Source organism: Hyperolius riggenbachi, chromosome 12, assembly GCF_040937935.1.
Source record: "Hyperolius riggenbachi isolate aHypRig1 chromosome 12, aHypRig1.pri, whole genome shotgun sequence".
NCBI lineage: Eukaryota > Metazoa > Chordata > Amphibia > Anura > Hyperoliidae > Hyperolius > Hyperolius riggenbachi.
Genome location: NC_090657.1, coordinates 171,829,759 through 171,857,215, shown reverse-complemented (window position 1 = coordinate 171,857,215; position 27,457 = coordinate 171,829,759). Strand labels below are relative to the sequence as shown.

The window sequence follows — 27,457 nt, the reverse complement described above, 5'->3', positions numbered from 1 at the left end:
GGTCCAACCATTTCCAATTTACCTTGTCAAAGGCTTTTTGTGCATCCAATAGTAGGGCTGCACTTTTTTGGTGTGTCACAGGGTATGCTTTAACTTGCTCAAGGATAGTGAGGAGTTTCCTAATATTGGAAACTTCTGAGCGACCTTGTATAAAGCCTACTTGGTTGGGATGGATTAATTTGGGCATAAAAGGGGCTAATCTATTAGCCATTAATTTTGTTAAGATTTGTATGTCTTGATTTATGAGGGATATTGGACGGTAAGATTTGGCTTGGTCCTTGCCCTTCTTAAAAATCAATTTAATGTAGGATTCATTGGCTGAGGACAAAAATTGACTTTCTATCAGGATCTTATCATATACGTCCACTAGGGTGGGAGATATGACTTTTTGAAGAATTTTATAAAATTCAGAGGATAGCCCGTCAGGTCCTGGTGCTTTGTTATTAGTTAGATTTTTGATTACTGATGTGATTTCTGAGGCTGTGACTGGGGCATTGAGATCATCTAGTTCATCCTGACTGAGGGTTTTGAGTGGGACGTTTTCTAACCAGGATAAGCTTGTGTCTTAATTGCAAGAAGTGGAAGAGTATAATTCGCAAAAGAATTTGGCAAAAATGTCATTTATATCTTTGGGGTGGTGTTTAAGTTCACCATATTTATTTTGTAACAAGGATATGGGAGTGGGGGTGAACCTGCCTTTTGCTCAAGTTGCCAGGAGTTTGCCGGCTTTGTTGCCAAACTTAAAGGATTGAAGGGCCTGATATGGTTTAGTTAAAGCTTCCCTCATCTTCATCCATTTATCTGTTAGGGATTTTGCTTTCAGCCATTGGGTTCGATGTTGGGAGGAGGGAGATTGTAATTTTGAAGCGTTATGCGTTTCTTACTCTGGTATGGGCTAAGATTCGTCCTCTGAGTACCGCCTTGGCGGTGTCCCAGAATAAGTGAGGGTCTTTTTGATGTTGGGAATTGTTTTATTTGTATTCAAACCACCAGGATTGGAGCAGGGAGTGAAATTCTTCATCGTTAGTCAGGTCCTCTGGGGGTATGATCTAAAAGGCATATAGAAATGGGGGAGTGGTCGGATATGACAAGATCCAGAATGTCTGCCGATTCCAATCTGGAACACAATGAAGTAGGTAAAAATAGATTGTCTATCCTTGAAAAGGATTCATGTGGGGAAGAGTAGAAAGAGTATTCTCTATCATAAGGATGGAGGTATCTCCAAGTATCTTGTAGAGATAAGGAGGCTGCAAATTCAGACAAAGCAGAAGGCTTAGCTGAAGTTGCAGCTGTTTTGGGAGTATTATTATTTCCTATCTTCAAGTGTGTGCATAACGTCATTACAGTCTCCTTCTACTATTAATCGTTGGGGGTTGAAAGACAATATATGAGATTGGATGTGTTGGAAATAAGTACTTTTCCCTTCATGAGGGCCATACAGGTTGAATATTGTTAGGGGTCATCAGGTAGATTAATTCTGATCGCCACAAATCTACCCTCAGTGTCATTAAAGATATGATCAACTGAAGCCTTAATTTGTTTGCTGATTAGTATGAGGACTCCAGCTTTCTTAATGATGGCTGGGGAACCAATGCATTTGGCAACCCATTTCTTGTTCATGAATTGGATTTCCTGAGAACCCAGATGTGTCTCCTGTAAAAGAGCCAACGTCGGCTTTGATATGCTTTAGGTGTCTTATAACTTGAGCGCGTTTTACCAGTGACCTCAAACCCTTGACGTTCCATGAAACCACTTTCATAATACAGTTACTTTAGGAGGGAGTATATGGTGGCAAGCAGTGGCAGATCTTAAGAAAAACAGAAAGATATGCATAACATAGTATAATATTATATCTATATATAGAGCAATAAACCCCAGAGAGAGCAATCGAAAAACAAAAGTAAGGAATAAGGAAAACTCGTGCTCCAACAGTTTGATGGTGTGCCGTTCCATAAATGGAAGGAGTTAAAGGGAACCTAAACTAAGAAGTATATGGATTTTTCCTTTTAAAATAATTTCAGTTGCCTGACTCCTGATCCTGTGTCTCTAATACTTTCAGCCACAGCCCCTGAACAAGCATGCAGATCAAGTGCTCTGACTGAAGTCAGACTGGATTAGCTGCATGCTTGTTTCAGGTCTGTGATTCAGCTACAGCTCCAGCCAAATAGATCAGGAGGACTGCCAGGCAACTGGTATTGTTTAAAAGGAAACATCCATATCCCTCTCAGTTAAGATTCCCTTTAAGTGAGATAATTTGAAAAGGTATAGTTGGAGGGAGCAGATCCAACTTAACATAATCAAAAATAGGACAAAAAGATGAAATATAAAGAAGCATGGACTTCACTTCTTCCCTGTAACTCCAAGGCATCCTTGCATCCGAAGCCAAAAGAACACAGGCAGCGACAGGAAAATTGGACCAGAGGTGAGTAAGAAGAATCACTCGGGGTCATCTCTTGAAGATGGAGCAGGTGAAGCAGCTTTTCAATTAGGAGAGGAGAATCTGGCATGGAGGTAGGTATCAGCTTCCTTGGGGTTTTTGAAGATATGGAATTTATCATCATCCTTGTAACGATTGTGGAATTATCTCCGTGGTCAGCACACAAGATGTGCGCTGACACTGCGGAAGTCCTCCACAAGCGTATAAAATGGCAGCACTCAGCTTTGGTGTAATGTACTTGTAGAGGGAAATTCCCACCGGCAGATGGAGCTGTGCAGTGCAGAGGAACAACCCCTCTGTACTGCCACAGATGCCAGATGGGAATTGTATGAATTGCAACAATGCAGGGCAAGATAGCCCTCAGACAGAGAGAGAGTGAGCACAGTGACGGAATGTATGTGTGTCCACCAATCTAGTCACCACCCGGCGACGGTGAACACACAACAGCGGAAACCAAGTGGGAACGCAATCGCAAGAGTGGCGATTGCCAATAGTGACACAACACCAAATAAAGACAGAGCACAAGTGTAGCAAGAAGGACACAACAAATGACAATGATCAGAACGCCAAGGAAAATAACAAACGCACTCGCTAAGCGCGGTCGCCGTGCGAAAAGCGCAACAGCGACAAAGCACGCTAATGGCGTGGTCTCCGCACGAAAAGCGCAACAGAGACAAAACACGCCAACCCTAACTAACCAATGTAACACGAAAATGAATAGAGAACGCGAACGCTTGCTAAACGGTTACCTCACCGAGCCTACAGCAAGCGTTCGTTCCAGACAAGACAGACAGAAGGAGTAACCAGTAGCAACCGCAGCTCTGGCCTACACTCCCAGACAGAGTACAGAAGGAACCACCGCCACTAGGGCGAATGCGATCCAGACAGACAGATGGGGCTACCAGTAGCAACCGCTGCTCTGGTTTGCACCCCTAAGGCAGAATACAGAAGGAACCACTACCGCTAGGGCGAATGCGATCCCAACAGACAGAACGATTTCCTGTCGACCGCCACTGGCGACAAGACAATCGCAACAGATAGACAGTACAAGGCAAACGGATGATACAACCTGACTACGCTAGAAGGAATGCTAGTGCACTCCCAAAGAATTACTCTAAGATAATCTTAGCAAAGGCTGAGACTCCAGGTAAGTTAGCAGGAACAAACCATCATGACCAGCCAGGGATTCTGGGAGGAAATGTTTTTTATACTGCAAGCCATCAGAGGAAGCAGCTAGGCAATTTGCATGACAAGTAGATGCAAATTCCTCCCCAGAACAGCAACTCTGCAGCTTGCAGAGTGGAGACAGGTCTCTTTTCCAAGGACCTGCAGCACTCAGACCTAACAAATGGTCAAACAGCTGTCTGCCTGTGCAGACAGCAGCGCAGATCATTACAATCCTCCATTATCTTGAGAGTGGCCGGCTATAAGAGAGAAAACTTGATTTTCCTTAGCGCTAGAAAAAAACAGGCTTTAGTGAAGGCCTGGCATCTCTGGGATACTTCGTAGGAATAATCATTAAACAGCCTAATGGGCTTGTCTTGGTGTATCAGTGGTTGGTTCAGAGATTTAAATGCTCGTAGGATCTTGGCTTTTGCGTTGTAGTCTAGCGCACCATGACGAGTCGTGGTGGGGTGGCTTTAGTAGAATCCACTTTAGGTGGGCCTACTCTGTGGGCTCTTTCCACTCTGAAGTCACCTTCCAGAGATAATAACTGGGGGAGAGTAGACTCACAGAACTCAGGAAGCGTGTCAGGTCAGATGTTTTCGGGTAGGCCCACCACACGGAGATTATTGCGCCTGGATCTATTTTCCAAGTCCTCTACACGATCATGAAAGATAGTGTTTCACTAAGTAGTCTTTTTTATTAAATGCTTTGTCTAAGTCTCCTACGCATTGTTCAATGCGGTGGTCCGCGTCATCTAGTCTGGCGGAGTGTTTCTGTAGTTCTTTAGTAATGGACGTTAGGGACTTAGAGACGGCCTTCCCCACCGCAGCCTCTACATCGGGGGCCCGGAGTTTCATCATTTCTTTGGCCAGGGCTTTGTAGTTCAGGGGCGGTGGGGCTCTCTTACCGTCTTCCGAGGGTGCGTCTGAGTCCTCTCCCCAGTCGGGTTGTGAGGCCTGAGAATCAGTTCGGGAGCCGCGCTTCCCTGTTCCAGGCGCCATCTTGCCTCGTGGTGTGTGCTGCACCTCGCGCGTTGGTAGAGCGGTTGAGGTAGCGGTCCATGAGTGATGTCTCCACGGGCTGGAGACTGTGGGCCACCCAGAGATATGCTTCTCGAGTGTATGAGTGGGTTGTTTCACCGTCGCAGGCAGGTTGGCTTAACGGAGCTCCGCTACTTGCTTCCTCCCATACAGGAACCGGAAGTCGCTCTTGACAACTCTTTTAAGGATGAGCCTGACTCGTCCTCTAAAAAAATTGCTAGCATTGTTAAAAAGGAGTCAGGCTCGGACCAGTAATTACAATAACTCATCTGTAGGATCCCTCTCTGGTGCCTCACGGCTTCCCTGCGAGAGTATTCCCATTTTCTCTGAGATCTCCATTTCTTCCTCCTTTGTCGCTTCCTGTCCCTCGGCAATCGCTACTTCCCATAGCAGCAAATAATAAAGTGAAAAATAAAAATAAGTACTTTTTTCATATTGTACGCATGCTTGCAGACCACTTGTAAAACCGCAACTTGCAAGTGGTCTGCAAAAAAAGCTTACAATATAAATATTACAATATAAAGAAATGCTTAAAATGTTTTATCGATTTTGGCACAAATTTGCAGGGGAATTAAATGCCAGTGCAATTAGAAAAGACAGAACAAGGATGGCTTGTTTGGAAGGGTTGACAGGAGGAAGCCTATTCTCTCTAAAAATGAAAATGGCAACATAGCTTAGGTTTGCAAAGATGCAGCTCGATAAACTAAAAAATATCTGGAACATGGTTCTTTGGGCATGGTTCTTTGGGTTTGTGTAAAAAACAGTGCCGCAGCTGCCCATTCAGTTGAATAGGCAACGCTTAACCTCCTTAGCGGCAATCACGAGTCCAGCTCGGGGTGGAAAAAACAAGCCAGGAGTGGTAACCCAGAGCATGACTTGTGGTAGCCGCCTAAGGTATATGCAGAGCAATGCGTGCAGCAGGCGTTTTAACTCGCCTCCCGGAGGATCCTGACGTCAGCCGCCGTTCTTCGTCCTCTCCACGGAGGCTCTGCATCCCCCTGCTGGGATCCCTGTCTGTTGTCATGACAACAGACGGTGATCTCACTACAGGGTTACAGTGTCACCTGGAGGACGGAGGGAAAACTGCAGCGCTGGATCCCAAGGAGGTGAGAGTGTCAGGCTGCTGCAGATCTCCCTAGCAGAGTGATTTTTTCCCCCAAGTTTTAGGGTCTAAAACATACATGTCAAACTCTGGCCCTTGGGCCAAATTTGGCTCATGGTGCCATAAAACTTGGCACGCCAGTGATTTTTAGTTTTGCATGGATTTTGGCCCTCGGACACTCTCTTGGTCCCACCCGCTCTCCGGCACAGTATAGGTTAGCAAAATAGGTAGTGAGCCTGCCCCCCAGTCCCGTTCCCCTCCTTCCCCAGCCGCCACTCCATTCCCTCTTGGAGTCGGTGGCCTGTCCTGCACTCTAGTCCATTTCCCGATCCTCTTCACTGCATGCCCGCGGCAGACCGGCATCAGCGGCGACGCAAACACAAGAGAGCGGCTCCTCCTTGTAAACATGTATACATACGTGACATTACCAGGGGAGCTGCTCTTCTGTCTTTGTGTCATCACTGATGCCTGTCTGCCACGGGGGCATGCAGTGAAGAGGATCGGGGAGTGGACTGAAGTGCTAGATGGGCCACCGACTCCAAGAGGTAATAGAGGGGAAGGAGGGGAACGGGGTGGGGGGCAGGCTGGCTACCTACTGGGGGCACCTACTTAGCTAACCTATACTGGCTGCATCTCTGCCTGTCTACTTAAACTGGGGGCACCTATGCCTGTCTACCTATACTGGGGACACCTACCTAGCTAACCTGCACTGGGTGCACCCATGCCTGTCTACCTATACTGGAGACTCCTACCTGGCAGTACCTGTGCCTGACTTACCTATACTGGGGGCACCTATGCCTGACTAACCTATACTCCGGCGTTCACAGATTCCTGACTAACCTATACTGTGGACACCTGTGCCTAGCTATCTATACTGTAGGCATCTATTCTTGGCTACCTATACTGGGGGCACCTATACCTGGCTTCCTATACAGGGGTCACCACCTATACCTGGCTACCTACCTATACTGAAGTGTGTTTTGGATATTATTTTTTTTTCGTGTCGTGCGATCATTCTAAATGGGGGGGGGGGGGGGGGATAAATATGACTTGGCCCTCCGCCCTCTATCTATTTGCGTTTGACACCCCTGGAGAAGCAAGCAAAAAAATTGTACCGCTTTTAGACCCTAAAATCCAGAGGGAATCATACCGCCAAGGGGGTTAAACTATGAGCACCGCGGCTGTGTGAACCAGACCTTATTTGTTGCTATACTGCTAATTGGGAATGATCAATGAGATTTAAATATTTCTGAGTTCATGCAAAATTTATGTACATTTTGATGCAAATATATAAATTTAAACCTGGGTGAGACTTGATTGGTCCATATTCAAGCTGCATATATTTGCATACAAATGACATAATTCTGCATAAATTTGGAAATATATGCATCTCATTGATCATCCCTACTGCTAATATGATTCTCAATAATAAATGAATTTGCTAAGTTCTGGGATAGAAATCTGGGACAATTTGACCGCTGAAGATGTCCTGAGGTATTGAGCACCAAAAGGTTAGCAGTAGCAATGGTCAGTGGGATGCAACTAACTCCTAGTTGATACAGAATTAATGCAAATGAATGTTGCTTGAAAATAGACCAATCAAAGGAAGCCTGGATGGGATTCCACTGGTCCATTTTCAAACTTCATACATTTGTATGGAAAATTCAAATCAAGTGAGATATATACATAGATAGATACCGGTATATACATATACCCACTGCATATACCTTTTTAAAATACATTGTATAATCATGTAGTAGCTGTGTATAAAATACATCCCAGCAGACACCGGAATTCATGTACCGTGGACACCTGACCTCACTCCCCCGTCACATGTGTTGTTTGTATGTTACATCTTTACGTTACATTCAACGTTTTGCTAATGTCCTCGGAATGCAGGCATTGCAACAGCTGCGTCTCATCGTCACCATGGTAACAGGCACGCTATGCGTGGCCCTGTTATGCAGAGGTTGCAGGGAGTTGGAGTCCAGCATCCCTCGCCGATCCGCGAGAGGAGCTTAGTCATCGTAGAGTGGAACTACAATCCCGGCATCCCCCGCGGCTGTTGCCCTTGTCATCCCCGGGAATGGCGGAGAATGGAAAGGAGGCTGCGAACAGGGAGAGGTGAGACGAGCTATGGGGCTAGGTGGTTACTATGGAAACCGGTTGCAGTGCCTGGCGGTTACTGTGGCAACCCGCAGGAAGGAAGTGCCAGAGCTGCTTGCAGGGTCTCCTCATCCCAGCCTGAAGTCAGTCACTGCCACATAGAGAGACAGCTGCAGGGGGGGGGGGGGGGGGCACATGGCAATGGCTGCCTTCATGATACCTGACTGGAAGCAGAGCTCAGTGTATGGACAGGAGCAATATGATTCTTCCTCCACCTACTTCTCACTTCTAGTGCTACAGCATTAGACGATTCAGTTGTTGTCATGTGACCTACAGGCAGTACCAAGCATCACTGCCTCTTATGTCACTTGCTATTGCTGGCCCACAAACAGCATCACTGCCCCCGAGCCATTTCTAGCCCTTCTGTCACCCCTGGCAAGAAAATCTGTCAAAAATCTGATTTCCGATAATTTTTCTGATCAATTTAACAATCACTTCTAGACAAAAAAATGATTGGAAATCAGATCGGATCTTTTGGAGATTATCGATTCGACCGTGAATCTGACAAGAAATTGTGTACCAGGCATAAATCAACTTGTACAGCACTTTGCCCACAACAACAGACATGAAATAATAACATTAACAAGTACAATACAATACAATACAATAACATTTGTAAAGCGCTTTTCTCCCATAGGACTCAAAGCGCATAGCTGTGTCTCAGATTAATACAGGGTTTCAGCCTGGGTTGTGTTACAGAGGAGATAGTCAGATGTTCATGAATGCCAGACTGAAAAGGTAGGTTTTCAGTTTAGACTTAAATGCTTCCAGGGATGGGGCTGTCCTGATTGGGTGTGGCAGGGAGTTCCAAAGTGTAGGGGCAGCATGACAAAAGGCTCTGTCTCCAAAGGTTTTGAGGTGGACTCTGGGGGTGACCAAGGTGTTACGTCCTTTTGATCTAAGATTGTGGGGGTGTGATGTAGTTGCAACAAGTCCTTTAGGTATCCAGGGCCCAGATTGTGCAAGGATTTGAATGTCAGTAAGCCAATCTTAAACAGAATTCTCCATTTTATCGGTAGCCAGTGGAGTGAGCTCAGGGTTGGTGTTATGTGGCAATGGCGGGGTTGGCTCGTTAACAGCCTTGCGGCGGCATTCTGTACTAATTGCAGGCGGCGTAAGTCTTTCTTATGCAGGCCTGTGTAGAGGACGTTGCAGTAGTCTAACCTTGATGTGACGAAGGCATGAACTAGGGTTGGAAGATCCTCTGAAGGAATTAGGTGTTTAATCCTTGCAATATTCCTTAGGTGAAAGAAGGAATGTTTCACAACAGCTGAGATTTGATTCCTGAAGCTTAATTTCCCATCAATCAGTACTCCCAGGCTGCGCACACAGTCTGAGTTGTTCAGGTCTGAGCTCCCTATCCTTAGCGGTGTTGGTTGAGACTGGAGCTGCTTTGCTGTTGAGCCCTGGCCCTCGATAACAAGAACCTCAGTTTTGTCAGCATTAAGTTTTAGCCAATTATTATTCATCCACTCCTGAAGCTCAGCTAAGCATGCGTTTATTTGTGGAGTAGGGTCTGTGACATCAGGTTTGAATGACAAATATAGCTGGGTGTCATCAGCATAGCAATGATATGTCAGGCCATGTTTTTGTATGATTTCTCCAAGTGGCAGCATGTATATGGTGAACAGTAAAGGGGATAATATTGCGCCCTGAGGTACACCGTATTTTAGTGGTACAGGGTTGGAGAGGAAGGGCCCTTAGGCTACCCTTTGTGTTCTGCCAGCCAGGAAGGAGTTGAACCACCGGAGAACAATGCCATCTATGCCACAGTACTCTTGTAGCCTGTTGAGTAAGATTTCATGATCGACTGTGTCAAAAGCCGCTGAGAGGTCGAGCAAAATCAGGATGGAACATTGACCCTTTTGGAACATTGACTCATTTGGCAAGTACAGCCATTGCGTTCGCCTCTATAGTTTTTGCAGACATTACACCCAGGGCCGGGCCGAGGCATAGGCTGGAGAGGCTCCAGCCTCAGGGCGCAGTGTAGGAGGGGGCGCACAATTCATTCAGCTGTCATTCCTAATTGTGTATGAAGCAGAAAGAAATAAGAAAAGGGGATACATGGCAGTGACTGCAAGCCAGATAACTAGATATTAAGGTGTTAGGGAGGTTTTGGGCCCTGTGGCCCTCTTAGTCTAATAGCAATCAGTGTGTGACAGCTGGGGTGGAAGGGATGGAGGGATGCACTTTGGTGTCTCAGCCTTGGGTGCTGGAGGACCTTGTCCCGCCTCTGATTACACCTCCCTCCGTAATAAATATACTCCATTAGTATTGCGATAGATCTAAGCATGACTATACGGGATACTGTTTCCCTCTTCGCTATCCCCCCTTACCTTTTAGTGGCCTCAATTCACTAAGCTTTATGGAACGTTTGATAATTTACCCCATGAGTAAAATCTAATTTTCAATTCACTAAGGCAGGGGTCAGGAACCTTTTTGGCTGAGAGAGCCATTAACGCCACATATTTTAAAATGTAATACAGTGAGAGCCATACAGTATGTTTCAAACTGGGACAGTGCGCATGTGTAGCAGAGGGCTCACGTTCCTGTTGCCATGGTGATGAGTACACAGTTGATCCTCCGGGCAGCAGAAGTGTCTTCAGCTTCTCTTGGGTTTCAGCAACATCAGCAATTTCCCGAGAGCAAGAGAGGAGAAATACTGACTAACAGCTTGTACAATTAGCTAGCTGACTTGGGGTTGATTCACTTTGTAGGACGAGATTCCCGCACTTTGGCCCAATAGGCTGCCTGTCAAGTGACAGACAGCCTATTGGGCCAATAAATGTGCAGGGATCTCATCTCACAAAGTCAGTGGACCTGACAGGATCCACAGCGGGACAATTGGAGCTGCCGTTAGTTTTTTTTTTTACTGATTTGTATGTGAGCCAGATGTAGCCATCAAAAGAGCCACATCTGGCTCCCGAGCCATAGGTTCCCTACCCCTGCACTAAGGTGTTAAAGATTTATCGAATTTTTCATCGATTAAAATGTTCAATAAATCTATAACACCTTAGTGAATTCAAAATTAGATTTTACTCATGAGGTAAATTATGAAACGTTTGATAAAGCTTAGTGCATTGAGTCCAATGTCTCCCATTGTGTTTCCTTCCATTGGACGACCTTGGTTCCAGTATCCTCCATAATAGTAGCCCGGGGTTGTCCTTACAGCTACCCTCCACCATTATAGCACCTGTTGAAAATTCTCTATCAAGCCATCTATCTGCCAAACAAACTCATTGCTTTTTCCCAGCATTATGTGCTCAGACCCTGACAGGTGTGATAATCTGTTAATCCTGTAAATCCTTTCTCTGCAGCCCACATCACCGGGGTGTGGCTCCCAGCAGGCCTCAGCTTCTGTGAGGAGCTGTGTCCTTTCCGAGAATGGCAGAGTTCCCCTAACCATATCTTCAAGGCCCACCAACAGTACTTGTTTTGCAGAAAACCACAAACATGCACAGGTGGGGTAACTAGTGTCTCAGCAGAGGTGATTAACTACCCCTGTGGATTTCCACAAAACATGCACTGTTGGTGGGCCTTGAGAACAGGGTTGATGAACACTGCAGGTGTGTCAGCATATCTGTGAGGGGCAGGGGTGTTTCTGCCCTTTTTGTCACTCCAGGCAAGAAGTTCTGTGGCATTCTACCCCCCCCCCCCCGGACAAAAATACCACACACTAGACAATATAAACCATGTGTCGTATGTATAGGGTGGCTGCATAATGCAGGGAGTCCCTGAGATACAAACAGCCCACTGATCCATTCCTGTCACATTTCATTGCATGCCCCGGTCCTGTCAGGGCTGTGGAGTCGGTACAAAAATCTTCCGACTCCAACTCCTCAGTTTCTGAAACCACGACTCCAACTCCGGGTACCCAAAATTGCTCAGACTCCGACTCCTCGACTCCGACTCCTTAGTCTAATACTTAACAGGGCTGTGGATTTTGTACAAAAATCATGCGACTCCGACTCCCAACCAAGTTTCTGAAACCACAACTCCAACTCCGACTCCTGGTGCCCAAAATTGCTCCGACTCCTCGACTCCAACTCCGACTCCACAGCCCTGCGTCCTGTACTGCCCCAGCTTAGTGTGTAAATGGAGTATAGCGCAGCAGAAGCTGTGCTCTCACCTCTCTGCTGGAGTCCAGTGCTGTGCTTCCTCCTGTCTGCTCACCACTCGCCCTAGTGCTAGGGTGGCCACTTGCAGAACCCCAAAAAGGAGGACATCACACCCTGAAAAGGAGGACATCGTACTGAGGACAGTGGCGCACAATAGTTCACATGGTGGAGGGCCGGCCGGCCTACAAATGTAGTGAGATTGGCAGCAGATTTCCCCACAAATGCAATCTTATTGGCAGCAGATTTCCCCACAAATGCAATGAGATTGCAGCAGATTTCCCCACAAATGCTATGAGATTGGCAGCACATTTCCCTACAAATGCTATGAGATTGGCAGCACATTTCCCCACAAATGCAATCTTATTGGCAGCACATTTCCCCACAAATGCTATAAGATTGGCAGCACATTTCCCCACGAATGCAATGAGATTGGCAGCAGATTTGCCCACAAATGCAATGAGATTGGCAGCAGATTTCCCCACAAATGCAATCTTATTGGCTGCAGATTTCCCCACAAATGCTATGAGATTGGCAGCACAGTTCCCCACAAATGCAATCTTATTGGCAGCAGATTTCCCCAGCGACACTCACTCACTCTCACACACTGCTGGCTTCCTCTGGCTGTCTGTGTCTCTCTCTCAATGTGACTACGGCGGGCCGCGGGCACGGCACTCAGCTGGCTGCGGCTACCTCTCTCAGAAAGGCTCTCTGTCTGGGCTGGCTGTGTCTCTCTGCGGGCGGCGCGGCGGCACTCATGCTGGCTGCCTCCTGGCTCGCGTCGTCAGCTCCTCCCCCGTCACACGGGCCAACTTGCGTGAGGTGGGGCTGCCTTTTCCCACTGCGCGGCGGTGCAGCCTGCGCCAACGTCTACGTTTGACATCAGCACGTCACTGGGGAGATAGAGATCGGGCCGGGCAGTCCAAAAAGAAGGACATCTGGCCGTCCGTCCTGGCCTTGCGCCGGGCGTAGGACCAGCAGTCCAAAAACCGGACTGTCCGGCCTAAATCCGGACGGATGGCCACCCTACCTAGTGCCCAGCATCTCCTACCGCATGTAGCGTGATTACACACGACATAAGGAGAGTCAGCACTAGAAGGGGCAGAAAACAGACAGGATGGTCACACAGGCACAGCGCTGGACTCCAGAGCGCAGGTTAGAGCACAGCTTCTGCTGCACTATACTCTGCCTTTACACACTGGACTGGGGGAGCGCAGGAGGGGGACAGGAACAGATTGTGGCACAAAGGAGGACAGAGGAAGGCACAAAGGGGGACAGATGGATGCACACAGGGCTGGATCATCCACAAGGCAAGTTAGGCAGATGCCTAGGGCCTGGAGAGAGTCCAAGGGCCTGGTTTATACTAACCCCAACAAAAAAAGCTAGGTGGCTATCAAGTGTGGGCCCAAAGTGTTTGCTTGCCTAGGGCACCATTTCACTTTCACGAAGGAGGCACGGGGGACAGAGGGACACAGGGGGCTGAAGTTGGCACAAGAAGACAGAAGGAGGCACAAGGGGACAGGAGGTACAAACATCCATGGGGGCGTGGGTAATTTCAGGAGAGGGGCTTAGTTTGGGGGCGGGGCTTAACCGGGGGTGTGGCAGTGGCCTGTAGTGCCTATGCCTAGAAACGCCCCTGCTGAGGGGAACCATTCCATAATACAACAGCTGCTGCCATTATTCTCTCATGCTAGTAGTCTATCAACGTGACTACATCTACAGGAGGTCTACATTAATGGACTACATCTCCCAGCATGCATTGTGGCACGGAGGACCTAGAGAGCAGCCCACAAACAGCCTGCACCATTTACAACCCCCCCCCCCCCCCTTCCCTCCCTGAAGTGAGAGCAATATAGAGGCTGCTATTGTCATTCTCTTATAAACAATGCCGGCTATCTGGCTGTCTTGCTGAGCTTTGTATGTTTGAGTCAGACGCCTGCAACAAGCATGCATGGACTCTTGAACTGTGTGCTCAGCAAGCAGTTACCAAGCAACAGTGAGCAGGTACCAGGCAGCAGCAAGTTGTGAGAGGTTGAGCGGCATTTCACAACTGCTCACTGCTGCCTGGTAACTGCTTGTTACTGCCTGGCATCTGCTTGTTACTGCCTGGTATCTGCTCACTGCCACCTGGTAACTGTTTGCTGAGCACACAACACAACAGTTCATTGAAAAGAGGCCTTAGGGCGGGTTTCCACTTGTAAATGATGCGAATGCGCCTACGTAGCCGCATTGCATCACTTCCGCCGCCGGCCGCATCACTTCCGCATCTCCCGATGTGGAAGTCCATGGGGGAGATGGGACGCGGCTGCGGCCGTGCGATAATCTGCAGCATGCTGCAGATTCGGATCGCACCGCTCAACATGCACGCAGTGGAAACTCGGTACTTATCCGTTAGCCAGGCACATCCGGCAGGTGGCGCTGCTGTTGCTTATTTCAATCATACAAGCTTCACGTAACAAAACTGTGATTGTAACCGCCGCAGGTGGTGCTAATTGTATTACAAGTTGACGTAACAATATGTCTATTAAAAAAGTGAGTTAATTAACCACTTGCCGACCGCACGCTTATACCGTGCGTCGGCAAAGTGGCAGCTGCAGGACCAGCGACGCAGTACTGCGTCGCCAGCTGCAGGCTGATTAATCAGGAAGCAGCCGCTCGTACGAGCGGCTGCTTCCTGTCAAATCACGGCGGGGGGCTCCGTGAATAGCCTGCGGGCCGCCGATGGCGGCTCGCAAGCTAAATGTAAACACAAGCGGAAATAATCCGCTTTGTTTACATTTGTACGGCGCTGCTGCGCAGCAGCGCCGTAAGGCAGATCGGCGATCCCCGGCCAATCAGCGGCCGGGGATCGCCGCCATGTGACAGAAGACAGCCTGTCACTGGCTGCACAGGACGGATAGCGTCCTGTGCAGCCCAGATCTCCCGGGGGAGCAGGTAGGAGAGGGAGGGGGGAGAATGTCGCCGCGGGGGGGGGCTTTGAGGTGCCCCCCCCGCAAAATGCCTGCAAGTAGGAGCGATCAGACCCCCCCTGCACATCATCCCCATAGGGGGGAAAAAAGGGGGGCGATCTGATCGCTCTGTGTGGCCGCGGATCTGTGCTGGGGGCTGCAGAGCCCACCCAGCACAGATCCAAACAAACAGCGCTGGTCCTTAAGGGGGGGTAAAGGGTGGGTCCTCAAGTGGTTAAATGACAAATAAGCCGGCGGCAATGTGACAGATCAAGCCGCCGGCTTCGTGTCTCGCTGTCCTCCCCCCTTGGCCTCTCTCCTATAGAACACTGGCAGCCCTGGGGATACTCGTGTCCCCCGAGTCGTTCGTTGCAATAAAACAAGCAGGATTTCCTGCAGCGACGAACGACTCTGAGGGGACACGAATGTCCCCCCCTTCCCCCCCCCCCCCCCCAGTGTTTTGTAGGAGAGAGTGCAAGGGGGGAGGAGAACGAGACACGAAGCCGGCGGCTTATTTGTCATTTAATTAACTCACTTTTTTTAATAGACATATTGTTACGTCAACTAGTAATACAATTAACACAACCTGCGGCGGTTACAATCACAGTTTTTTTACGTGAAGCAAGTATGATTGAAATTAGCAACAACAGCGCCACCTGCCGGATGCGCCCGGCTAACGGATAAGTACCGGAAACTCTTCCACTGCCGCGCATGTGTTTCAGGACACCTGTGGTGCGATGCGGCTCTGTAGCCGCATTGCACTGCTCCTAGTGGAAACAGGCCCTAAAGCGGATGCCAGAGATGCAAGTAAGGTTTCTTTTCAATGGACAGTTGAACTGTGTACTCGGCAAGCAGTTACCAGGCAGCATTGAGCAGTTGCCAGGCAGCAGTGAGCAGTTACCAGACAGCAGAGAGCAGTTGTGAGCGTTTGAGAGGCATTTCACTGCCCATCAACTAAAACTTCAACCCCTTGTTACCAAAATTACTAATGTTGGATTTCAGGGAAACCATCTTTTGCATCTATTGTAGCATGCATTTTGCATTCTTCACAGCAGACAACAAGGGACACCTAATTTTAGGAGGGGTCTGTTAGTGGTTTTTTTTATATATATTTTTATGCCTGGCTTAACAGCTGACAGACATGTAAGACAGCATTCTCAGTGCCTCACTGCAAAGCATATAGTGAGACCTGGGCACACTTGAACTGGTTCCTCCCCAAATTGGTGTTAAACTGTAATATGGACAGTGGACAATGACTATGTACTCTGTAAAGTGCTGCAGAAGATGTCAGTGCTATGTAAATGCATAATATGGTAGGACATTACACTATGACTATGGTAGGATTAGATTGTGAGCTCCTCTGAGGACAGTCAGTGACTTGACTATGTTCTCAGTAGAAGGGGCGTGATATGAATTGTATTGCCAGTCACCTGTCCCCCTGCAGTTCTCAGTGGCAGGGGGAAGAACATGGACTGCTGCTTACCCTCTCTTCTGCAGTGCCCTGTCAGCGTACATGTGACCAGGTTGTTACCCTGCCTCACTCATCAGCTTGCGAAGATGGATGTAGCTCCAGGGTAACAGTGGGGGGACTTCCAGGAGAGTGAGAAGGAATTGATATTTCTGTTTCAACAAGTAATGGGATATTTGGAATGGAAAAGTTGGTAAACTGGATTTTTTGTTATTGTTGTTTATGCAGTTTACTTTCTTTGTGGTAAGTGGAGGGGGAAGGGAGAGCTTTTTTGAGTTCCCGAAAAGTGGCTTTAAAGGATACCTGCAGTCGCACAAAAAAAAAAAAGTTACACACTCACCTAAGGTAAGGATCCAATAGAGACTTGGTGTTTTTTGCGTCCCCAAGTTCCATGGCAGCGATCCAAAGCATTAGAATCTCCACAAAAGACCATAGAAGCACTAGGGTCTCCTAGTACTTCCGAAGCCGAGCAGCTCTGTACTGCACAGGTGCATGTGGGTGGTACTGAGGCGAGCAGATCTGTACGTCACTGGCGCACATGGGCGGTACTGTGGCAAATAGCTCTGTACTGCACAGGCGCACATGGGTGGTACAGAGGCGAGCAGCTGTGTACTGCACAGGCGCACATGGGCGGTACAGAGGCGAGCAGGTCTGTACTGCACAGGCGAACGTGGGCGGTACTGAGGCGAACAGATCTGTACTGCACAGGCAAACGTGGACGGTACTGAGGCGAGCAGATCTGTACTGCACAGGCGCACATGGGTGGTACTAATGCGAGCAGATCTGTACTGCACAGACGCACATGGGCGGTACTGAGGTGAGCAGATCTGTACTGCACAGGCGCACATGGGCGGTACTAATGCGAGCAGATCTGTACTGCACAGGTGCACATGGGTGGTACTAATGCGAGCAGATCTGTACTGCACAGGCACACATGGGTGGTACTAAAGCGAGCAGATCTGTACTGCACAGGTGCACATGGGCAGTACTGAGGCGAGCAGCTCTGTACAGCACAGGCGCAAATGGGCGATACTGTTGTGAGCAGCTTTATACTGCAAAGGCGCACATGGGTGGTACTAATGTGAGCAGAGTGGTACTAATGTGTATCTGTACTGCACAGGCACACATGGGCGGTACTGATGCAAGCAGATCTGTACTGCACAGGCGCACGTGGGCAGTACTGAGGCGAGCAGATCTATACTGCACAGGTGCACATGGGTGGTACTGAGGCAAGCAGATCTGTACTGCACAGGCGCACATGGGTTGTACTGAGGCGAGCAGCTCTGTACTGCACAGGCGCACGTGTGAGGTACTAATGTGAGCAGTTCTGTACTGCACAGACGCACATGGCGGTACTGTTGTGAGCAGATCTGTACTGCACAGGCGCACATGGGCGAGCAGGTCTGTACTGCACAGGCGCACATGGGCGGTACTGATGCTTGCAGCTCTGTACTGCACAGGCGCACGTGGGCGGTACTGATGAGAGCAGATCTGTACTGCACAGACGCACATGGCGGTACTGTTGTGAGCAGATCTGTACTGCACAGGCGCACATGGGCGAGCAGATCTGTACTGCGCAGGCGCACATGGGCGGTACTGATGCTAGCAGCTCTGTACTGCACATTCGCACTTGGGCGGTACTGTTGTGAGCAGATCTGTACTGCACAGTCGCACATGGGCAGTACTGAGGTGAGCAGATCTGTACTGCACAGGCGCATATGGGCGGTACTGAGGCGAGCAGCTCTGTACTGCACAGGCGCACATGGGTGGTACTAGTTCGAGCAGATCTGTACTGCACATGGGCAGTACTGAGGTGAGCAGATCTGTACTGCATAGGCGCACATGGGCAGTACTGAGGCGAGCAGATCTGTACTGCACAGGCGCATATGGGCGGTACTGATGCGAGCAGATCTGTACTGCACAGGCGCACATGGGCGGTACTGAGGCGAGCAGCTCTGTATTGGACAGGTTCACATGGGTGGTGCTAATGCAAGCAGCTCTGTACTGCACAAGCGCACATGGGCGGTACTAAGGTGAGCAGCTCTGTACTGCACAGGCGCACATGGGTGGTACTGATGCGAGCAGATCCGTACTGCACAGGCGCACATGGGTGGTACTGAGGCGAGCAGATCTGTACTGCACAGGCGCACATGGGTGGTACTGAGGCGAGCAGATCTGTACTGCACAGGCGCACGTGGGCAGTACTGAGGCGAGCAGATCTATACTGCACAGGTGCACATAGGTGGTACTGAGGCGAGCAGATCTGTACTGCACAGGTGCACATGGGTGGTACTGAGGCAAGCAGATCTGTACTGCACAGGCGCACATGGGTGGTACTGAGGCGAGCAGCTCTGTACTGCACAGGCGCACGTGTGAGGTACTAATGTGAGCAGTTCTGTACTGCACAGACGCACATGGCGGTACTGTTGTGAGCAGATCTGTACTGCACAGGCGCACATGGGCGAGCAGATCTGTACTGCACAGGCGCACATGGGCGGTACTGATGCTAGCAGCTCTGTACTGCACATTCGCACTTGGGCGGTACTGTTGTGAGCAGATCTGTACTGCACAGGCGCAAATGGGCGGTACTGAGGCGAGCAGCTCTGTACTGCACAGGGGCACATGGGTGGTACTAGTGCGAGCAGATCTGTACTGCACAGGCGCACATGGGCAGTACTGAGGTGAGCAGATCTGTACTGCACAGGCGCATATGGGCAGTACTGAGGCGAGCAGATCTGTACTGCACAGGCGCATATGGGCGGTACTGATGCGAGCAGATCTGTACTGCACAGGCGCACATGGGCGGTACTGAGGCGAGCAGCTCTGTATTGCACAGGTCCACATGGGTGGTGCTAATGCGAGCAGCTCTGTACTGCACAAGCGCTCATGAGCGGTACTAAGGCGAGCAGCTCTGTACTGCACAAGCGCACATGGGCGGTACTGAGGCGAGCAGCTCTGTACTGCACAGGCACACATGGGTGGTACTGATGCGAGCAGATCTGTACTGCACAGGCACACATGGGTGGTACTGAGGTGAGCAGATTTGTACTGCACAGGCGCACGGGGGCAGTACTGAGGCGAGCAGCTCTGTACTGCACAGGAGCGCATGGGTGGTACTGAGGCGAGCAGATCTGTACTGCACAGGCGCACATGGGTGGTACTGAGGCGAGCAGCTCTGTACTGCACAGGCGCACATGGGTGGTACTGATGCGAGCAGATCTGTACTGCACAGGCGCATGTGGGCAGTACTGAGGCGAGCAGACCTGTACTGCACAGGTGCACATGGGTGGTACTGATGCGAGCAGCTCTGTACTGCACAGGTGCACATGGGCAGTACTGATGCGAGCAGCTCTGTACTGCAGTGCGGTGACGGGAGCTTAAACCAGGGCTGCGCAGTGGCTGGCGACAGGCTCAGTCGCTGAAAGAGAAACTAAGCCGCGGTGGGCAACCGGACGATTGTTGAGTACTAGCATGGGCACAGGGTGACTTCAGGGGCCCGGTAGAAACCCCAGGTAAGGAAAACTGTTGTTGTTTTTTTATATATACATCACTTAAGTATCTCTTTAACTGCACAATCTGTTAATAGTATTCAAAATCTGTTGGCCCTCGTGCTAAATGGAGGTAATAAAATTGTCCAGTCATTAGCCAATCAAAATTGGATGTGTGTAACAAGTTCAGGCATGTAAGATAAACAACTTTTTGTCCCTCATCTTATTGCAACACATTTCAGTTACAATAAAGCTGCCATGACCCTATAGTGATCGACTATCTAGCTTGTCACATGATGACAGTTTAGAAGGAGGAACAGTGTGTGATTCCAGTAGGCATCTCCTGAGGGCTGGGAAGGAGGCAGGATTTCAGGCTGCAGCATTCTGCCAATCACAGCACTGATCAGTGGGTGGAGCTGCTAATCTCTGGTTCATAAGGCACCGCCCACCACTCTAGATACGCCCCTTATTTTTTATGTGTCTTAGCAGCAAGTCTAAACTATTCAGGAAAAAAAGTTGTTAAAACTTTTTTTTTTTCTTTCTGAATTTCACATTTAATGTAAAACTCAAATCTACAATATTATTGTGTAGTTATTAAAAATGGTTAAAGAGACTCTGAAGCGAGAATAAATCTCGCTTAAGAGCTCATAGTTAGCAGGGGCACGTGTGCCCCTGCTAAACCGCCGCTATAGCGCCGCTAAACGTAGGTCCCTTCACCCCCAAACCCCCCACTGCGACACTTGGTCGCAGACTTGGTCGCTCCTGGAGGCAGGGCTAACGGCTGCAGCCCTGCCTCCAGTCGCGTCTGTCAACGGCGCATCCCGCCTCTCCCCCGCCCCTCTCAGTGAAGGAAGACTGAGAGGGGCGGGGGAGAGGCGGAGATACACGCTGACAGACGCGCGTGGGGCAGGGCTGTGGCGGTTAGCCCTGCCCCAACCAGGAAGCACTTTCCCGCATTACGGAGGGGATTTGGGGGATCAGGGACCCCCGTTAAGCCGCGGGATAGCAGCGGTTTAGCAGGGGCACACGTGCCCCTGCTATCTATGAGGTCTGAAGCGAGATTTATTCTCGCTTCAGACTCTCTTTAAAGGACAACTGCAATGAGAAGGGATATGGAGGCTGCTATATTTATTTCCTTTTAAGCATTACCATATGTCTGGCTGCCTGCTGCTCCTCTACCTCTAATACTTTTACCGATAGACCCTGAACAAGCATGCAGCATATCAGGTGTTTCTGATATTATTGTCAGATCTTACAAGATTAACTGCATTTCTGGTGTTATTCAAACACTACTGCAGCCAGAGATTAGCAGGGCTGCCAGGCAACTGGTATTGTTTAAGGCTGCTTACACACTAAGACGTTACCCAGCGCACAGCAATGTAACACAAGTGGGCTGTTCACACAGCCCACGTTGCGTTACATGTAACGCTGCACGTTCTTCCGAAAGTGCAGCATACTATAGCGTTACAGCGGCTTAAGCCGCGTTAGACTGTTTGCACATGCTCAATCATGTTGGGGAGGAGCGGAGAGCGGCCAGGCACATGGCTAATTAATATTCACTGCACATTGTGACGTGCAGTGTTTACTTCCTGGTGCGGCCGCTCTGTGCGACGATTGGCTGGCGGGACCACGTGATGCCGCATGCATCCAAGAGTACGCATCACGGCATCACGGACGCCAGAGTGAGCTGCACAACGCGTCCACATCAGAGAGCACCAGGCCTTGCGTTAGGTGCACGTTATGCGACCTTAACGTAGCACCTAACGCAACGTCTTGGTGTGCAAGTAGCCTAAAAGCAAATAAATATGGCAGCCTCCACATACCTCTCATTACAGTTGTCCTTTAATAAGACACTAATGTTTTTGAGTTGATACTAATTTTATGCAGCTTGGACTTGCTCTTTATTTGTCAGTATATAGAATGCTGTCTGTATCACATCTTTCATCCATTTTCCCTGCACTGCAATAATCCAGTGAATACCAGTTGATGAGATACAAAGCTTTGTGAATTGACAGGAAGTTGTTTGATATTTTACCAAACTATTACCACATGTGTGAAAATCTTAGTAAATTCTGCACTAATTCTGTAATTTACTACATGGATTTTTTTACTAAACAGGTCTTAGGCCTCATTCACAGTGGACGTTGCGTTGTAATGCGACGTTAAAGTCACAACGCAGCATTGCAACGCAACGCAAAAAAAAGGTGGTAATGCACATTAGCGCTGTGTTACCGTTGCATACAACAGGTACAGTAAAGCATACAGGCAATGGAAAGTAGTGTGTTACCATAACGCTACATATTACAATGCGATGCTAACGTCACACTGTGAGCGCCCCATAGGATTAGCATTGCAGTGCGGTAAGCTGCGTTATAAGAGTTTACAATGCAGCTCCGCAACGTCCCACTGTGAATTCAGCCTCAAAGCTAATGGAAAACCAAAACAAACAAAAAACAGATACCGAAGGCCTCTTTTCCATGAACTGTTGAGCTGTGTGCTCAGCAAGCAGTTGCCAGGCAGCAGTGAGCAGTTGTGAGAGTTTGAGAGGCATTTCACTGCCTAGAAACAGTTCGTGGAAGAGGCCTTAGGCCTCTTTTCCACACACAGTTGAAATGTGTGATCAGCAAGCAGTTACCAGGCAGCAGCGAGCAGTTACCAGGTAGCAGCGAGCAGTTACCAGGTAGCAGCGAGCAGTTACCAGGTAGCAGCGAGCAGTTACCAGGTAGCAGTGAGCATTTACCAGAAAGCAGTTAGCATTTACCAGAAAGCAGTGAGCATTTACCAGGCAGCAGTGAGCATGTATGAGCAGTTATCAGGCAGCAGCTAGCAGTTATCAGGCAGCAGCTAGCAGTTATCAGGCAGCAGCTAGCAGTTATCAGGCAGCAGCTAGCAGTTATCAGGCAGCAGCAATGAGCAGTTATCAGGCAGCAACAATGAGCAGTTATCAGGCAGCAGTGAGCAGTTGTGAGAGTTTGTGAAGCATTTCACTGCCTTTCAAGAGTCTGTGGAAAAGAGGCCCAAAGGTGCATACACACATGCGACTATAGTTGTTTGAAACGATCGTTCCCCGATAATTTCAAACGACGATCGTTTAAAAAGACATCCAACGATCATTAAAGAGAACCTGTACTGAGTAAAAATATTTAAAATAAACACATGAGGTAACTTCAAATGAACATTACATCCTAACCTCACCGTCAGTTCCTCTCAGCAGCTCACCATTTTCTTCTTACAGTGATCCCTTCCAGTTCTGACAACATTTTGTCAGAACTGAAATATATCAGTTGCTGCCAGTTATATATCAGTTGCTGTCAGTTACAGCTGAGAGGAGAACTGATGTGTCCATGTTTCCCTATGGCTCAAGTGGGCGATGTTACAGTTTAACTGTGTGCTGACCAGGAAGCTGTTATGGGGTAATAGCCATTTTCAAAATGGAGGACGGAGAATTCTATTGATCACAGTGGACAAACAGGATGTGGGAGAGGAAAAATAGATTGAGGAGTAGACTGCACGGGAGGCAAGTATGACTTGTGTATGGTTATTTTGACTTTTAATTTTCAGTATAGGTTTTCTTTAACCTCCTTGGCGGTAACTTCGGGGTAAGCCGCGTAGGAGGTTTTCTCCGGCCCTGCTGGGCCGATTTGTTTAATTTTTTTTTTGCTGCACGCAGCTAGCACTTTGCTAGCTGCGTCAGCACACCGATCGCCGCCGCTCCGCGCGACACCCCCCCCCAGACCCCGTGCTCTGCCTGGCCAATCAGTGCCAGGCAGCGCTGAGGGGTGGTTCGGGACTCCCAATGACGTCCCGACGTCGGTGACGTCATCCCGCCCCGTCGCCATGGCGAGGAGGAAACCCTCCAGGAAATCCCGTTCTTTGAACGGGATTTCCCGATCAGAGATCGCCGAAGGCTCGCTACATGATACAAGAAAAAAAAACTGCTGCGCTGCCTCCTGGCGGAATTTTTTGACTTAACCCCAGGAGGGTTAAGTCAAACGATGGACGAGCTAGATCGTTAAAAACGAAAGATCTGCCTTGGCGGATTTTTTAAACGACGATCGTTTGCAAAAGTAATACATCGTTAGAAAACTGTCGTTCGTACTAGGCTTGACATCCGCATTTCGTTATATCTCCATAGAGCCTTTCATTTTTATGCGCAAGCGCAGCAGTTGCTTTTCGTGATGTAACCTTCGTTCTATGAATGTGTCCTGTGACACGTTAATTGCTACATGATTATACCATAATTGTCATTTTTAACAGGACAGAGTGTATTTTTGTATGTTTTGTTAACGCTATATTATGTAAATGCTCTACCTACATACCTACAGTATGAAATCTTATACTGTAATGTAATATACGTAACGTTAGTTTTACAGTGTAACGTACGTTTTGAACCATTCGTTATGTGCGGGCGGAACTTGCTATGATGTCACTTCCAGGAACAGTATGTGACGTTGTTCCGGATCGTTCATTAACAAACAATCAGAACGTTACACACCTTTAAAACCTAACTTTACTTAGGTCGTTCTTTCGTCAATGAAAAGATCGTTCGTCGTTCCCAATGAACGATCGTTGTCGTATGTGTGTACGTAGCTTAAGGAGAGGAAAGGTTGTGGGTTCTAAAGAGCCTTCCCATTCCTCCTACATTCCATTCATTCGAGCGCAGGCTTCTCCGTTTCAATCCCCCACTGCGGGAGGCTCCGGAAGTCTTTAGGAGCCAGAGTGCTTCCGAAGATGGGCGGCTCTGTAGTGCGCATGCGTGAGTGCGCAGGAGAATGAACGGTGCCACTGGGGGAGCTAGCGCTGACTGAGCCCATTGTCAGTAATAATGCAGTGAGTGAGTGAGGGCATGACAGGTACACTTGCCAGACTTGCACTGCTGCGGAGCACATTGATGGGCAGGCAGCCAGGGCGTGTGTCAGTGTGATGATGTTGGGGTGTGTCATGTGACCAGACATGTTTCCAGTGCTGAGGGAGTGTGTGTTTGCCTGCTGTATATATATAACCTGCACGCTATTAATATCAGTGAGTGGAACCCAATCCCCTCTGTAGTGGGGCACACAGGATTTTACCAGGATGAGCGTGTCTTTATGCCCCAGCTTGGGCGGCAGATGCAGCTGGAATCTCACAGCGCACAGCAGGTGAGTACCACTTACCTGAGCGGTGACCACACTGCCCCCTAGCTGCACACTGGCGGGAGCTGTACTGCATAGCGTTCAGTCCCTGCGAGGAAGAGTCTCTGCTCTGCTGCCTGAGTGTCACTGCTGCTGTGCACAGGCTGTCACCAATACTAGATTACAGGGATCACATGACACGTCAGCCTCCAAACAGGACTATCCTCAGAGCCCTACGCTGTTTTATGATATTTTGTATTTCAATACTGATTATAACCCTGTTCTATGTCATTTCTGTGTATTCTTTGTATATTATCACAAGAATACATTTTATTTAAAGGGAACCTGAGACGAGGCGGAATAAAAGTTTTTATACATACCTGGGGCTGCCTCCAGCCCCCTCTGCGCAGATCACTCTCATGCCTTCTACTAAATCCTCCTAGATGCTCCAGTAGCAGCCCATTCTCCACGGTCAGTTGGGCATGTACTCCGCATGCACAGCCTGGCCGCATGTGCCCCCTCCCCCCTATGCTCCTGTTGGCACTGAGGCGCCTGGTGTTACCTGGACTTTTTACTGTTGTATGCTCCTATGTTATATTGCCTGAGGAAGCAGGTTTACACCTGTGAAACGCGTTGCGACCCCCTTGGAGTATGCCAATAAAATTTATTTAGATTTGAACTGACAGTTTATAGTGTCTGCTTACAGGAGGTTAGTCCACCGCTGCCTCCAAAGCACTTTTAAACGTTTTATTACCTGATTTTGTCCTGCTGGCGCCTCTGTTCTTTCTACATAATATTAATTATCCACCCTTGGTGGAGGGGGATACCCCTTTTTTCCTGTCTACAGAGAGTGACTTCTTATTCCTGAGTGGGGACATGATAATCTCCTCACCTGCCTATACAGTGGTTGCCTGGAGGTAACCCTGTCTTGTGAGTATATATATTGTACTCTTTACATATATCCATTTTTGCAGTACTTACTACACTATATTGGGCTCCCGGTTTCCCTCTTCTGTTGTCAGGAGCGTTCTGCACCTGCGCAGTACTACTGCGCAGGTGCAGAATGCCCCCAGCCACGGGAGCAAGACGGGGGAGGGGGCTTGGCCATGGAGAACGGGACATCTACCGGAGTATCTAGAATTTAGAGCGATCTGAGCAGAGGGGGCTGGAGGAAGCCCCAGGTATGTATAAAACTTTTAGTCCTCCTCGTCTCAGGTACACTTTATAGAGAAATGCTCAAATTATTTCAGTAAGGGGTGACAGTTACTAATCTATATTGTGGCTAACAGTGGTTTTGTAACTGACTCTGGGAGGTTGTTAAAGGGGCACTATGGCGAAAAATTCTAAAATTTCAAATATGTGCAAACATATACAAATAAGAAGTATGTTTTTTCCAGAGTAAAATGAGCCATAAATTACTTTTTCTCCTATTTTGCTGTCACTTACAGTAGGTAGTAGAAATCTGACAGAAGCGACAGGTTTTGGATTAGTCCATCTCTTCATAGGGGACTCTCGGGGATTTATTTCTTTTCAAAAGCACTTAGTGAATGGCAGTTGGTCTGTCCAACTGCCAAAAAACTGTGTAGCGAGCAGGGAAAGCTAACTAGCATCATTGTTTAAATGCTTTTTAGGGAATATCTTTATAAAGAATAAAAGCCTTGCTGAGAATCCCCTATGAAGAGATGGACTAGTCCAAAACCTGTCGCTTCTGTCAGATTTCTACTATCTTTTGTAAGTGACAGCAACATAGGAGAAAAGTAATTTATGGCTCATTTTACTTGGAAAAAACGTAGTTCTCATTTGTCTGTTTGCACATATTTTAAATTTTACAATTGTTGCCATAGTGCCCCTTTAAAGGGAACCTACACTGAGAGGGATATGGATGTTTCCTTTTAAACAATACCAGCTGCCTGGCAGTCCTGCTGATCTCTTTGGCTGCAGTAGTGGCTAAATCACACACCTGAAACAAGCATGCAGCTAATCCAGTCAGAGCACCTGATCTGCATGCTTGGTCAGGGGCTGAAAGTATTAGAGACACAGGATTAGCAGCAGAGTCAGACAACTGGTATTATTTTAAAAGGAAAAATCCATATCATTCTCTGTTTAGGTTCCCTTTAAAGGAAACCAGAGACAACCCCTATACCAGAATTTATTCTTACCTTTGGGGAAATCAGATTCGACTAGAGATAAATTTGTGTCTTTGTCGAATCCGCCCATCATCTCGCTAGATGTATGGCTACCTTAGGTCCGCCACTTCCCCTCCTTTTTAAACTGTTTTTCATATATTTTATACTGGCACCACTGTTTCCAAACAGTGGGTGGGGTTTAGCTTTATAGTATTGATGAATTTTCTTTTTATAATGCTGTGTGTGCAATCTATTCTAAGCTGTTTTTTAATTGGGTTCCTCTTAAATG

The 27,457-nt window shown here is 48.4% G+C and overlaps 1 protein-coding gene across 4 annotated transcripts in view; it reads left to right on the top strand.

Annotated features, from left to right (window-relative positions):
• The first annotated feature begins 7,703 nt into the window (after positions 1-7,703).
• Positions 7,704-27,457, top strand: part of UCKL1 (uridine-cytidine kinase 1 like 1) — a 69,115-nt gene continuing 49,361 nt past the window's right edge. For 3 of the 4 annotated variants that reach the window (XM_068262785.1, XM_068262783.1, XM_068262784.1), the window contains exon 1: positions 24,969-25,069. In XM_068262785.1, coding sequence (XP_068118886.1) covers positions 25,005-25,069 — 65 coding nt within the window. In that variant the 5' untranslated portion in view covers positions 24,969-25,004. Of the gene's footprint in view, positions 7,871-24,968; positions 25,070-27,457 lie in introns of those variants that run through there. The other variant, XM_068262787.1, reaches the window with a different exon arrangement.